Source organism: Somniosus microcephalus, chromosome 11 (assembly GCF_052327205.1).
Source record: "Somniosus microcephalus isolate GS21.2 chromosome 11, FLI_Smic_1.0, whole genome shotgun sequence".
Taxonomy (NCBI): Eukaryota; Metazoa; Chordata; class Chondrichthyes; order Squaliformes; family Somniosidae; genus Somniosus; species Somniosus microcephalus.
Window position 1 is genome coordinate 46747297 of NC_140997.1, and position 15309 is coordinate 46762605.

The window sequence follows — 15309 nt, forward strand, 5'->3', positions numbered from 1 at the left end:
ATAAATACCCTCCTGATGCTACACTGATTGTTTCCTTCTCATTGAAGATAGCTGCCTTTATCGATATCCTGTACATAGAGAAATAATGAAAAATGTGGATAGGAAAAAAAAGTCCTTTTTTATTCGATCAAAAATGGAGTGTTCAAAGTGGAGAAATCTGGATAGTATGGAAAGGTTCATATTTTACCCAACATCAGCATATTTTCACTGCAACTTTACTTTTTCCTGTATTGTTTTTCAGGAAAGACTGGAGTGTGAAGTACCCTGAGGATCTGCCATTAACTGTCCCTAACCTAGTGAGGTTCATCCTATTGCATTCTCCCCAGTTAGTTCATCGAGACCCATTCCGGTCTTGTAACCCAGACTGTATCCAAAAAGCAGCAGAATTCCAGAAAGACCGAATTATCCAGCTGGAGAGTGAGATAGAGAGACTCCGTGCAGAGATGCAGGCATTGCATCAGGCTGAGAAACAACTGGCTTCACAGCTCTCTGCAACCAGGCAGGAGGAACACCAACTGAAGCTCCATAACCGAGCTCTACAGGAGAAAAATGAAGAGCTCAAACATCATAATGAGAAACTACAAGAGCTGTATAACCAGAGAAACGCAGAGCTGGCTGAAACAGCAGAGAAACTGGACGAGATTGCGACAGTGTCTGAGAAACTCCTTAATGAAAACATTTTGCTAAAAACATACATGGCCTCAATTGAAGAAGAACTAGAAGAAAACACTTATCCCTCCTCGACTCCACTTCCTGTTGAAGAATCTGGGTTAACTTCCACCCATTCAGAAAATGATGCAGAATCTTTCTCAAATAGCGAGACCAGTGTATTGTGAAGAGGGACGATTATGAAAATACAGACATGAGCCATACTGCTATCTAACTTTTTTAAAAACTTGCACCTAGAACATGAATTATTCTACATCAGGAGAAGATATATTCATGTGAAGTTTAAGAAATGTCAGTAAAATTTTCTTCCTTTGGATGTAAGATGATTTTTTACAAGAGCTATATTGTTCCAAGATTGCTTGAGCATCTTTTTGCAGATAAAAAAAATCTGGTAAAAGGGGAAATTCTTTATTTGTTTACATATTGCACTAATGTGAAATCTTGGTTACATTGTAGGTACAGTAAATTCATTTCTGTAAACTATGAATTACAGGAAAGAGGAAAATATCTGATCATAGAGTACCACAATCTATCAAGTTTTTTTTTAATGAAACAGTTTAAGTAATATTGACCCCATTAAACATGCTTTTAATTAAACAGCAAACTGCTCAGCCACCATCTTAACTCCACTGCAGACCTTCCGGATCACTTGCAGTTTGTAACTACAGCCTTCTCCATCATAGGCCCAGGCTAGAATCAGTGTACAAAAAGTGCTTTGGCAGCATCCTAGCAGTCATGTATCGTTTCAGCACCTCTCGTGCGCAAAATGCAATAACAATTCTGCATCTTTCATTTTGTGACCCTGCAGAAATGATGGCTCCCTCTCCTCCTCCCGATTTCATTTTCTAAAACCCCTTTGTAAAGATAATACAAGATGCAATTTGAGGTGATGCAAATTTAAATGAACAACCATTTGAAATAGCCATATCATTAGACAAATGATCAGCAGTAGTGTCAGACTACTTTAAAAAAAAAAATTACTTGTATAATCTTTGAACCCCCCCCTCCTAAATCATTGAGTTCTGTATCTCTGACACCCACCCCCCCACCCCATTCCAACCTAAGAACAACAACAACAACAAAAAGCACTGAAAGATGATCACTTAAAACAAGGCCTCTTCTCGGGTAACATTTACAGCAGTTCATTTTGCACTTTAGTATGTAATACTATCCCTGTATGATACAGAAAACTGATGAGATTTCATACTAATCTATGCACATTTTTTTCCCAGAGATCCACAGGTTCAGTAGGGATGAAATTTACAGTAGTTACTCCATCAATATAGGCTCAGTTAAAAGGGATTAGAATTCAAGTAGGAAACACTGCAAAATAAAGAATTTTGAATGGCTAGTCATGATTTTCCTTGATAACATGCAGTTGCAGATCAACAGACGGCTGGTTAGTCAGTGTCCTCTCGTGCTACCTTGTTATTTCTTTTAATAAGCAGCTTGAACAGATTTAAACCTTCACAGTATGAAGAATGATTATCCTACAAATGTTATTTTAGTCCAAACGGCAAAAGCTGCAGTCATGAACTGCGATTGAAAATTAGCCATGACCTTCCGTCCCATTCGCAGTCAGCTTGGCTTTCCGCTCTACTCGCGGCCCTTTTGCCGAGTACTGCACCAGCAGAAAGGGCTCTTTGGTCTCGCCTTCTCCCACGATGCTTTCCTCATCTTCGGACTGACCTATTCGCTGCAGTCGCAGGTAGCACCAGCAGCCCAGGATCAAAGCACCGAGAGCTGCTATGGCAATAAGAATCACAATGACTGTGACCACTCCAGTGGTGGGGCTGTGGTCCACAGACATGGCAAGTGTCCAGTGTAAGCCTTCAATTTCAGATTATGAAAAAAAGAGTGCGGTTTCAACTCGGTGGCTGGGAGAGGTTGCTATAGTTGAGATGCTTGCAAAAGAATCTGAAAGGTTAAAAAATATACATTAGTAAGCATGTTCTGTGTAGCATATGTGGATTATTAGCTGGTACTGCAATAGAGAGGTTCAGATTTTAAATGTTAAGTCTCTGGAAATATGGTTGACTGTACAAGTAAGATTCCTCTTTCCCACCCCTTTTATAAAAAATAAAAAAAACTAAGTGTGGGATTTCCCTATAGCTATCATAATTATATTAAGGGCTTTTTTGGGGGGGGAAATATGCCACAAAAAAACTTAATGACTACACATGATTCTGAAAAGCCCCAAGCTCCTATTAAGTGAAACAAAACAAGCATTTAAAATTCTCCTTTAGCATACAATGACACAGACCTAGCAACTTTGCAAATGGTGCTAGTGTTCCTTTTAAATTACAGTACTTGAATCTGACATGCTGATGATACCATGTGGTTTCCCCCTAGGAAGCTAATTAAGGCCAAACGCTACTGGATTTCTGGGGAAGCAAAGCAAGAAAACTGGTCTGGGAGGAGGGGAAAGAGACTGTTCATCCCATATAAAAAAATGTGGTTAACCAGTATATGAAATACATCTTTTTAAACATTCCTTCCTTTTATGCTTAATAATTGTATTGCATATTTTTCTTGTGATGTACTCCTAACCCAAGTCTCTTCAATATTAGTTATTTCCTAATTTGACTATACTAGTGGTGTGGGTAGGATTCTGCCCCTGTGTAATGTTACCCACAACATTTTGCTTCTGCTCGATGCTAAGCCTGACCCACCCATACAATTGGAAGCCGTTCATGCAATAGAAGCCCAGAAAGTCTGGTAGACCCCCGGGCTGTGGAACAGTGCGTTAATGCACTGCACCACTATGCAAACTGGGGGGGTTGGGTGGAAAGGAAGGCGCAGGTGCTGCATTGGAGCAACTCTATTTTTCCTCATAAGAATTCAAAGGAGGAAATATCTGGATTTACATAAGTTTGCAGCAAGAGTTTACTTGATGTCAGTTCTAATTCTGCATATTTAAACAGCAAAATCTACCTGATCACTCTTGTACTTGCTAATTAAACGTTGCTATAGCAAGGTAGATTTGTGGTCCTATTCAGACAACCTATGTTCTTTGCAGCCCAACCCATACTCTAGACATTGCCTCTAAATTGTGCATTTAAGAGCAAAGCCACCCTTAAAGTTCTGAATACAATAGTAAAATACTGCGGATGCTGGAAATCCAAAACAACAGAAAACGCTGGAAAAACTCAGCAGGCCAGGCAGCAACCGTGGAGAGAGAAACAGTGAACGTTTCAGGTCGAAGACCTTGCGTCAGAAGGTCTTCGACCTGAAACATTAACTCTGTTTCTCTCTCCACGGATGCTGCCTGGCCTGCTGAGTTTTTCCAGCGTTTTCTGTTGTTATTTCTTAAAGTTCTGAAGTTTGTTTCTGTTACTTGTAGCTGAGTTAAATGTGGGATTATTCCTCTCGACAGTAAAAAGGTTTCTAATAAGTTACTGCGGGGGGGGGGTCTCTTTTAATTTGTGTCTAATTGGCAAAATACATTATTATGCTATTAAGTTTTTGTAAGTAGGACAAAGTAAATTATTAATTTTATGCTGGTGCTCTCATTTTCTGCACAGTAAAAAGGCTGATTTTGGTCAGTGATATCCCTAAATTTAGGCTGCAGTATCAGCACCACAGCAATAAAAAAAATGCTCGGTTCTCCATACTTTCTTTTACATCTCTTTTTAGATATCTCCAAGAAGTCACCTGGTTCCGCATGATTTATTTTGGCAAAAATACAGCCTACTGCCCATAATGATGTTCAGGACATGTTATGGACACCTTTATTGTTGCATATGTTGCAAATGAGATCTTAAAGCTAGCTGGATAATAATTTTTCTTTAATACTTCACTAGCTCCTATGCACAAACTTGACAGATACTGACAGAGCTCTTAATTGAGATGGAGAATAATCTAAATTTACTAAAACAGGTTATTTGGTAATTGTTTATTAATAGTTTTAAATGCTTCCACCTATCTTCTCCCAACACCCCCCATTTTATCATTGTTTCTGGAGCATTCAAAGTGAAGATCCTCCTGCGCCTTGTCTGTATAATAATTCTTAGTGGGAGCCTAACCTGTTGAATGTTGGCAGGCTATTCAATCACGGGGGCATCGCAGCTCAACCCTTACATGTATATTTAGATAGATCAATTAACTTAGCCCAGACCTTGTAACATTGACTTCATGGCAACAACTTTCATTTATGTTTCGTTAGTGTAGAAAAATCCCCAAGGCACCTTTTACAGAGAGGGAGGAGAAAAAAAGGATTAAAGGAACTGGCAACAAGCCCTAGTGTAAATGTTATGAGTGATAACAAAAGCTTAGTTGTAAACATGGTTTGTGAGAAGGTTTTATAAAGGTGCAATGGTTTACACAGGGAACGCCAGAGTAGGACTGAGACCGCTGAAGGTTCTGCCACCAAGGCATGGGGCATAGAAGGCTAGTCTGAAGGGTGCAAGAGAGGACGCGAGGCTGGAGGGGGTTGCAGAGACTGATGGGATGAGACCACGGAGTGATTCGAAGTGAGGACGATCTCTAAATTTTTAATGTATGGGGACAGAGTCAATGTAGGCGATCAAAGGACTCAACTGAACTTCTCTACTATTACAGCAACTTTACAGTTAAGAGTTGCCTCTATCCATAACTGAACCATTTTGAATTTTAAGAGCAACTGCAGCAACGTAATTCTCAAAGCATCTATAGCCAAATATCTTTAAACGCATGCGCACTAAAAACTGGTAGGTTGGACAGAAAGAGAAGGCAAGCAGTACCTGGAGTTTTATTTTTTGTTAAATATCTACAGCCTGGGGAAAAAATCTTAATTTGACCAATCAATGCCTACAAAATGCAATGCAATATTTTGTGCATGTCTAAGTATTTACATAAGAAATGTTCTTTTGTTCCAATGCAAAGTACAGATTTAATAAATTCAGTTAAGTATTTAATTTCCCCTTCCCTCAATAATAAACAATAAGACAGTGGGTAAATGCACAAGGTGGTGCTGACCCACACGGATAAAGAATGTCGCAGGTTTGATCTTTAGTTATGCAGAGTTACCCACTTAGAGTGGTTAATGGGCTTGTTGAGTAAACGATAGTCCCTCAGAGGCTGAGACAGGTGAAATTATTATGGGGAATAAGGAAATGGCAGAAACGTGAAACAAATGTTTTGTATCTGTCTTCACAGTAGAAGACACAAAAAGCATACCAAAAATGGTGGGGAATCAAGGGACTAATGAGGGTGAAGAACTTAATTAATATAAGTAGAGAAAAAGTACTAGAGAAACTAATGGGACTAAAAGCCAACAAATCCCCTGGACCTGACGGCCTGCATCCTAGGGTTCCAAAAGAGGTGGCTGAAGAGATAGTGGATGCATTGGTTTTGATCTTCCAAAATTCCTTGGATTCTAGAATGGTCCCAGCAGATTGGAAAGTCGCAAATCTAACATCACTATTCAAGAAAGGAGGGAGAGAGAAAATGGGGAACTACAGGCCAGTTAGCCTGACATCTGTCGTTGGGAAAATGCTGGAATCCATTGTTAATGAACTAGTATCAAGTCACTTAGAAAATCATAACATTAGGCAGAGAACGTAGTTTTATGAAAGGGAAATTGTGTTTGACAAATTTATTAAGAATTTTTTGAGGATGTAACTAGCAGGGTAGATCAAGGGGAACCAGTGGATGTAGTATATTTGGATTTCCAAAAGACACACACAAAAGGTTATTACACAAGATAAGGGCTCATGGGGATGGGGGTAATATAGTAGCATGGATAGAGGATTGATTAACGGACAGAAAATGGAGAGTAGGGATAAACAGATCTTTTTCAGGTTGGTAGGCTGTAACTAGTGGGGTGCCACAAGGATCAGTGTTGGGGCCTCAGCTATTTACAATCTATATCAATGACCTAGATGAAGGGACCGAGTGCAATGTATCCAAGTTTGCTGATGATACAAAGCTAGGTGGGACAGTAAGCTGTGAGGAGAACAGAGTCTGCAAAGGGATATAGATGTTATTCACTTTGGTAGGAAGAATAGAAAAACAATATTCTTTTAAATGGTTATTCAGAGAGATTTGGGTGTCCTCGTGCAAGAAACACAGAAAGCTAGCATGCAGGTACAGCAAGCAATATGGAAGGCAAATGGCATGTTGGCCTTTATTGCAAGGGGGTTGGAGTATAAGAGTAAGGAAGTCTTGCTACAATTGTACAGGGCTTTGGTGAGACCACACCTGGAGTACTGTGCACAGTTTTGGTCTCCTTATCTAAGGATATACTTGCCTTGGAGGCGGTGCAACAAAGGTTCACTAGATTGATTCTTGTGATGAGAGATTGTGTAGAATGGGCCGATACTCTCTGGAGTTTAGAAGAATGAGAGGTGATATCATTGAAACATACAAGATTCTGAAGGGGATTGACAGGGTAGATGCCGAGAGGTTGTTTCTCTTGGCTGGAGTGTCCAGAACTAGGGGGCACAGTCTCAGGATAAGGGATAGGCCATTTAAGTCTGAGATGAGGAGGAATTTCTTCACTCAGTTGTGAATCTTTGGAATTCTCTGCCCCAGAGGGCCGTGGATGCTGAGTCTTTGAGTATATTCAAGGCTGAGATAGATTGATTTTTGGACTCTAGGGGAATCGAGGGATATGGAGATCAGGCAGGAAAGTGGAGTTGAGGTCGATGATCAGCCATGATCTTATTGAATGGCGGAGCAGGCTGAGGGTCGTATGGTCTACTCCTGCTCCTATTCCTTCTGTTATGTTACAGTTGACCTCAGGATCCCAGAGCTAAGATACATAAAGAAAACAGGGCCAAGGTTCCCAGTCTTGATCACCATACACTGATGTGTGTACCTTGGCCGAAGACAGGATTGAACTTGGCTGCAAGACTACCATAGTAAAAATGGCCCACCAAAACATTCTACCGAGCATCGCAGACGACAAATGGCCTCTTAAGCAGTATGCTGGAGGGCAGCCAGTGACTGGAGCAATATTCCCAAGAACAAGTTGCTGCTTTCAGGAAAGGATTTTCAGAATGTGTGCCTTGAAGTTTTCTGGATCATCTATGGCAGGCTCCTGTTCAAAACAAAATGTCCTTTAGAACAAACCATTTAGTGGTCCACAACAGTGAACTAAGCTCAGTTCAGATCTTCAGTTTAGTTCAAGCTAGACTGACTAGTCCTTCAGTCAATGTAACCCACTAAATGGAGTTGAACCCAACAGTATTTGAAACAGAAATTTTACTTCACCCCTTATTTGGGAGGGGAGGAGGTGGAGAGGGGAGAGAGCAATATTGTTGTAAAATGGCTTATTCTCCATTCAGTAAATTCAAAATGGAGCCCTTCGGTTCTACATCGGTAGAACCAGTTTTGATTACATAGGCCTTGCATTTTTACCAAGTACCTCACATGCGATGCCTGAAGAAATTTATAAATGGACACAAAATTCAGATCAGCATACATGGCATTCTAAAAATATGAAGTGAAATTTATATCCACTGTGCTGTACCCTGACTTGTTCCACCTAGATCAGTAAATCTAACCCAAGATCAGTATTCGCCTTGCAAATGTGGAGGAGTGATCAAGCAGATACCACATACTAAATCAGAAAACCTGATAGGAATTACATGTCTGTCTGTTCCTTATGTGCATGCACAGTGTTTCCATATGTGCAACAATTAAAAAAAAAAGCTTCAGGTTTCTTCAGCCAGTTCCCATGGAGTAGTCGAGATGAAGCTGTAGCACAGGAATGCAAACCAGGCCTGGAATGGAGGAATTTCAGTAAGTTCTAATGGTGGGCATGCAAAACTTCTGATCACCCGAACTATGAGAAGCATACAGCTGTACAATAATAGATGTCCTACACCCATGTGGCTGGAGTGAAGCATAGGTGGTGACGGATCTATCACTCGGGCTGTAGGCAATTGAGGTGATGAGTTAAGATAATAAAAGCATATGGTTTACCTGAAAATTTCCAAGAATATACTGGTACCAATTGATTAAATAAGCTGAAACTAATGATGTTTTGGAGGTTGTGTTTTTTGACTCTCAGGATACAGAGGCCATCCCATTGCCTGTTAAGCAATCACTGAACTTGCAAACTTTTAATTGCTTTGGGAGTGAGAAGAACTACTGAGGTTGGGTCTTGGTAGTTCCAAGTTCACGCACGTCAACGTGGTTTAGTTTTCCAAAAGGATATCCATATCAGCAAATTATCAGATGAATCCCCAGATCTCTCTCTAGTACTAAGATTTTTTTTAAAGTACATTCTCTGCCCTAGGTTTCATCTGTGTAGTGACCTTGCTTTGTGATATGACATTATTTGTATCCACCAGTTTTGGTGCTTTTCAGTATTATTTGCATAATTAAGTTATATCATAAATGGCGTGATTCAGCTACAGCCACCCTCGCATTAGATCTAATCTAATCGAGTGCAAACGAAGCAGCTCCTAACACTATCAATGTGAGTCCTGACCATGAGTTCTTATTGCTAATGAAAGTTCCCGGGAGATTGTAATCTGCTTTTAGCTTAGGCTGCTGGATTTTACTTTTGACTATCTCTGCTGCATTCAAAATTTCCATAAGATTCAAGAAGGCTGAGGCCACTTCTTTGCACAAAAGAAGAATCTTGTCCACTTAAAGTTCCTGTTGTTGTCGTTTCTACTTTGCCAGAACCAAGTGGATAATGAACAGGAAGTGACGAGAACAGAACCTTGCTCCATAAATACATAGTTTCCTTCGGAAAGGAAATATTCCAGATCAACTGGTTTGTAATAACTCATGTCACTTTGGCATTCTCAAGTTATTACTGTCAGATTTTAATGAAACTTTATACCTAGGAGACAAACATCACTTTAAAATATTGATTTCAACCAAGCATTTAGATTTTTTTTTGAAAAAGCAATTTAGGACTTTAAAAAAAAATCAAAATGAAGAGGGTGAGCTTGCCTCTGCTCCACCTAAAATATATAACAAATCAAATTTGGTGCATCTGACATTTTTCTTCCCGATTACTAGGCTGCAATCCAGATATATGGCGCTTTTAAGGGGGAAACGTCAAAACTTGAGGAAATGAAACATGGGGTGGCATAATTTAAATCTTTGAAAGTGATTTTAAAGAGGTTATCCTTCCACTTTTTCTATAATCAATTTCTGTTATTCTCCTGCAGCACTTCTAATTTATGGATCTGCAAAAAATGTCTGATCCAATTTTCTTTAAAAAAAAGTCTGAAACAAGCACTCCTTTTAAAACAAATTTTCAGTAAAAAATAAAATGCTAAAACCATACATGATGTAGTATGAACTCATAGATTAGGAAGGTCCTATGCCGTTTACATCACATTCTAAATACTATAACAAGTTTTCTTTTGAAAATTCAGAGAACCTTCATAGTATAAACCTACATCACACAATAGCTCAATACTTTCAGCTATACCAGAACCAAACTATAAATGAATACAGTGCACCACTGAACTCCCTCTTTAAGCAGTCTTTTTTTAAATTCCCATTTACAGTATAAACAGAACACCTTAAACAAACCTCATGGTGATGACCATAACTGATGTTCAACTTTGTCATTCCTGAGTGAGGATAACCCAATTGTGAATATCTATCATATCCCAAAGATCCTCATTAAGCTATACGCTAGGACTTAAGTATATAATCCCAGATGATGCTTCAGTGCAGTACTGAGTGTATAATCCCAGATGATGTTCAAGGTTCTGTCTTAGATGGGAAATTACCTCATGCCCCCTATGAGCTCACCTCCTGCTCCTTCAACTCCATTCAACTATTGACCACCCAGCTCCCGTTCCTGGCCTCCATGATAGCTAATATTGTAAATGGTTTCCTAGCCTTGGTTATTGTTCCTTTCAAAACCACCATCACACATCATCTCAAATATCACTCTGTCCTAGCAAACATCTCCGTCCTAGCCCCATCTCCAACCTCCCCTCTCCAAAGACCTTCAACATGATGATGTCCTCTCTCCAATCAGGTTGATGCCCTTACCACAGCAGCAAAATGGCCCTAACCAAAGTCATGAAAGGCATTCTGTGACTGGTGCATTATTCTTTCTTCCTCCTTGATCTCGCTACAGACTTTGACACAGTAAACCACATGAAACTCCTCCAATGCCTGCCCTGTATTGTTGAGCTGGGTGGGACTGTCATTGCCTAGTTCCACTCTTGCATATCCGATCATAGCCAGAGCATCTCTTCCTGCCCCCACACTATCGCTGGAGACCCCAGAGATCCATGGTTGGCTCCTTCCACATCCTGAACTACTTGCTGCCCCTTGGTGATATCTTCTGCATACATGGGGCTAGTTTCCATATGTACACTGATGACACCCAGCTCTACCTCTCTCGACCCCTTCACTGCCTCTGTGCTGTCAGACTGCCAGAATTTCCTACAGCTAAACATTGGGTAAGCCAAAGTCATCATCTTTGATTCCCAACACAAAACTTGTACCCTTGCCCCCCAAATCTGCATCCCCTTCCCTGCATCCCACTATTGGTGGACGTGCCCCACACTCTGGGCTTCCTACCCTAAACTCCTGCTGCGTTACCTCCTCTTTGACCAACTTAATCATCCTTCCTAATATCTCCTTTGGTTTGGCACTCATTTTTCCCCCTTATGACTCTGAAGTGGATTGGAACATTTTTCTACATTAAATGTGCTATATTAAAGCAAGTTGTTGTTGTTGTAAACCAAGTCTGCCTGTTCAAAGTGTACGTAAAAGAGCTAATGCCACCATTCAAAGAAAAGCAGGGGAGTTCTCCGTGTCCTGGCCTCAACCAACATCACAAAAGCATATTGACTGGTCAATTATCTAATCTGCTGTTTGTGGGATCTTACTGTGTACAAATTGGCTGCCACTTTTGCCTACAAACCAACAGTGGCCACACTGCAAAAGTAATTAGTTGGCACTAATGCACTTCCTGCAGATATAAAAGGCACTATAAATGGATGTTATTTCTCTTCAATTATCCACATCCAGACTACACATTCCTTTTTTAAAAAAAGGTACAAACTATATCTAAAATAAAAGTAATAACTTCAAACTAGTGTTACAAACCAGTAAACGGGATACAGAGGAAATATTAGCTCCTGGACTTTTACTGCATTACCAAATTCCAGTACCTTAGCCAAAAAGGAAACTTTTTTTACAAGATGCAAGTTGATGAAAAAATTAATTTTGTCAATGCGGCCTATACAAAAGACATTCTATATCCTCAAAGTTTCTCAAATGGTCAGAAGATGATGTACTTTAAGGAAGCAAAAATCTAGTAACATAAAATTGTTGCATTTATGCTTGAATCGGGCACTAATAACATTTACTAGCAAAAGCCACTGTCAGCAGGCATTTTTTTTTTTTTTTTAAAGCAAATATTTGCAACTAAAATGTAAAACTTTATTTTAGTTGGCACACATAATTCAACATAAACCAAGATCTATAAACCACTCCCTTTTAAAAACTGAGCTTTTATAATAAAGTTAAAAAAAAATTTAAAGGTCATTAACTACTTTATGCATTTAGCCAGTACCACAAAGTGGTCTTCAAAATGCAAGTTTTCTTTTTCCACACACAGGATTTTACAACCGCTGCACTGGAATTCTAATTTGGCTCTCTACCAGATTGCGTCAACTTTCCCAGTGTCTTTGCATTTGTGTAATTATGTATTTGGTCAAATAATAATAAAATGGTTTGTTTCAGACAACCTTACTCTATCTTTATAGAACAGCATTTCTGTCCTGCAGCTTTATAAATCAGTAGACAGGAATTGAGGTAATTGTGCTGATCTGAGGACTACTTGAGCTTGTAGTGGTTAGGTATTATTTTTCTAAAAGGATGTTACATGGTATGTATTTTTATATATATGACCTAAGCATAACACAGCAACTGCAGGGATTCAAGGTTATTTCCTATCTAGTGCAGTAGGAGAAAACTTTTTTTTGGAGATATTTTCCCCACTCCAGTGAATAAGGTGAAAATGTTATTAATTCCCAAGCTACTTGCTCATTTCCTACACACTAATTAGTAACTAGTTAATTTAGTCTCAGTCAATATTCATGTAGGAAGTCACACAACACCAGGTTATAGTCCAACAGCTTTATTTGGAATCACAAGCTTTCGGAGTGCTGCTTCACCTGACTAAGGAGCAGCGCTCCGAAAGCTTGTGATTTCAAATAAAGCTGTTGGACTATAACCTGGCGTTGTGTGACTTCCTACATTTGTCCACCCCAGTCCAACACCGGCATCTCCACATCATGGCTAATATTCATGTAGTTCTATCACACATTACTATAGGCTTTTTAAAACCAGCCATTGCTGCTTAATTGTTATGTATGGAATCGAACTGTGTGGCATTCAAAAAAGTAACCACATCCGTTCCCCTTTTCCCAATGCTGAGTATGGCTTTCTTCAGCAAATTTTTTAAAAACTATAAATTTATCATTTTCCAAGACTTTTGCTCACATTGCCCAGTTTCTACCACTGAGCTCCCTGGGAGAGCAGGGCCATGGCTTATCTGAGCCAAACACAAGTCACATTAAAAAAATTATGGTACAGACAACAACTGATATAAGTTCCTTTTACATAAAAAAAACTCAATGGGGATATTTAATGGCGGCAGGGAGAGAGAGAAAAAAACACAGCAAGAGACACTAGAATGGATATCAAGCCATAGAGGGTGTGATGACCAGAAACTTGGTCAAAAAGATGGGTTCTTGATAAGGTTTTTAAATGAAGAGGGGTTAAGGGTGGAAGTTAGAGAGAGTAGGGTTCAGGAAGCTGAATTATCCACTTTCTAATATGCTGTGTTCTTTCATGGTTTAGAAGCGAGCAAGAGCTTGCTTATTGGATCACCTGTAAGGTAAGAGGTGATGTGGAGCAAATCTCTTGATTCTCCTTGTACACAAAGGGTCTGAGATTATGGGAATACAACCAACAAGTTATGGCAGCTGGTGACAGATAAATCAATTTGTGTGACCTTTTTGAACTTTGATGTCCTGACAAACAGGTGCACAACACAAAAGGTGCTCATCAAAAAAAAAAATGTACCTTTCACAAACAATATACCCGTCTGATTACACGGAGCTCTAGCTTGATGTAACGTTTGAACAGTATCATCTTCCCTTTTCATTTGGGATTTTTTCCCCCCCAAATACTTGCTTGTAATTGACTTAACTGCCAGGATAGATCGGGTACTCCAGAAAAATAAGCAAAAAAGCCTGCGGGCAAATTAGTTATTGGAGGAACTTTATAACCCGTTTCGCCAAGACTGACCCCAAGAGCACAACCATAAACAGAGATCATGTGCAAGTTTGAGCTGTTCAATATTCCAAGTAAACAGATACTTATTAGCGATAGGTCAATCCCTTAGTACCACCTCAAACCATTTTTGTTTCCGAACGTTCACCCACCTAAGCATACAGCCGGGCATTGCCCGCATAATAAAACGTCTAAAATATAAACAGCGCCAATAGACAACTACCTAGCAACAAATAAAAAGCGATAAACGTTGACAATTAAAACAAAATAAAGCGACAGCAAATTGGTCATTTTTTCCCGCAACGAGGGTTCAAAAGAAAAAAAAGATTTGGGGTTAATATAAAATGCAATGATCTATGGCAAGCTGGAGACACTTCGCGATGAGGTGAACGTCACTGTTGTAATTTACAGTTAACATGTATCACAAACCGCAGAGGAACACCAGAGGAATATCTAGAAATGTAAGAAAATAATCAATCAATTCCCCCACCACACGCACAACACACGCCTGGTTTCCCCCCAGAAATACTTACTCTACGTACATAACTGGCACCGATGGTTCGGCTAATGATCAACTGCACGCCCTCCTGAACCAAATGCACACCCAGTCACCCACTACACTGTTTCACAATCTTGATACCAGTAAGCCATTTAAACGTTGCGTCGCTTTGTTTCTCTGATCGGCGGATCCTGCATTGCTACAAGATATCCACTGCGGAAAGCAGCGCCCCTACAGTGTATAAAAAAGGAAACAGACAGCATGCAAAAGAAAGAGGTTTTTTTTCATCAATGCAGCGACTGCAACATTCACTCAAGTGCCCACAGTGCTTACCATCTTTTCACACACACGAAAAAAAATCGCCAGCCACCGTGCAGCTAACAGGCATCACTCCTCGATCCTCGGAGCGCTCTCCGCAGCCAGGCGGAGGGTCCGCGGGACGGTCTCCATGCTGCTGATCCTCCCCCCCAGAACAGCCTCCGGTCAGTTTCTCCGGTCGCGGTGCTGCAGAAACTCCCCACCCTCCTGTCACTTTCACGCTCGCTGCAGACTACTCATCAGCTCGCCGCGAGGCTCCGCCTGGGCTGTGAGCGCAGCTCATTTGATTGACATTCGCGGCCGTCCAATCGGAGGCAACAACAGCGGCAACCAAGGGCAAAGAGGACCCCGGGGCAGGTGAAGGTTCCATTTTGACAGCGTCATGAAAACAGCTGCAGTCTTTCGCATTTCAGCCTTTCGCTCGGTTCCTGCAAACTGCACATATCAGCGGAAACCATTTTGATCAGTTGCTCTGTCAAATTATTTTAAAGCTGCAATGCATCTCAAAAAAATAAATGAAATGAATGAGTTTGAATGAGTACAGTCTGCTCCTAATTCAGACTTGCAGCCTGCAAATGATTTGATCATTCAGCCTTCTGCACCAA

General features: G+C 40.2%; 2 protein-coding genes across 4 annotated transcripts in view; one reads left to right on the forward strand and one right to left on the reverse strand.

Moving 5' to 3' along the window:
* Positions 1-1066, forward strand: part of txndc11 (thioredoxin domain containing 11) — a 117571-nt gene extending 116505 nt beyond the window's left edge. For both annotated transcript variants that reach the window (XM_086000611.1, XM_086000612.1), the window contains one exon: positions 242-1066. In XM_086000611.1, coding sequence (XP_085856737.1) covers positions 242-836 — 595 coding nt within the window. In that variant the 3' untranslated portion in view covers positions 837-1066. The remainder of the gene's footprint in view (positions 1-241) is intronic.
* Positions 1062-15009, reverse strand: snn (stannin). Of its 2 annotated transcripts, none has more exons than XM_086000613.1 (2): positions 14720-15009; positions 1062-2586 (listed from the first exon to the last, which is right to left on the reverse strand). In XM_086000613.1, exon 2 carries the CDS (start codon positions 2477-2479, stop codon positions 2219-2221), a length of 261 nt encoding a protein of 86 aa, XP_085856739.1. In that variant the 5' UTR covers positions 2480-2586; positions 14720-15009; the 3' UTR covers positions 1062-2218. The 2 variants fall into 2 exon arrangements, with proteins under 2 accessions (XP_085856739.1, XP_085856740.1); XM_086000614.1 differs by lacking the exon at positions 14720-15009 and adding an exon at positions 14421-14554.
* Positions 15010-15309: the final 300 nt, after the last annotated feature.

Coding starts and splice junctions, on each gene's coding strand:
- snn (XM_086000613.1), bottom strand. CDS start 2,479: ATGTCTGTGGACCACAGCCCCACCACTGGAGTGGTCACAGTCATTGTG.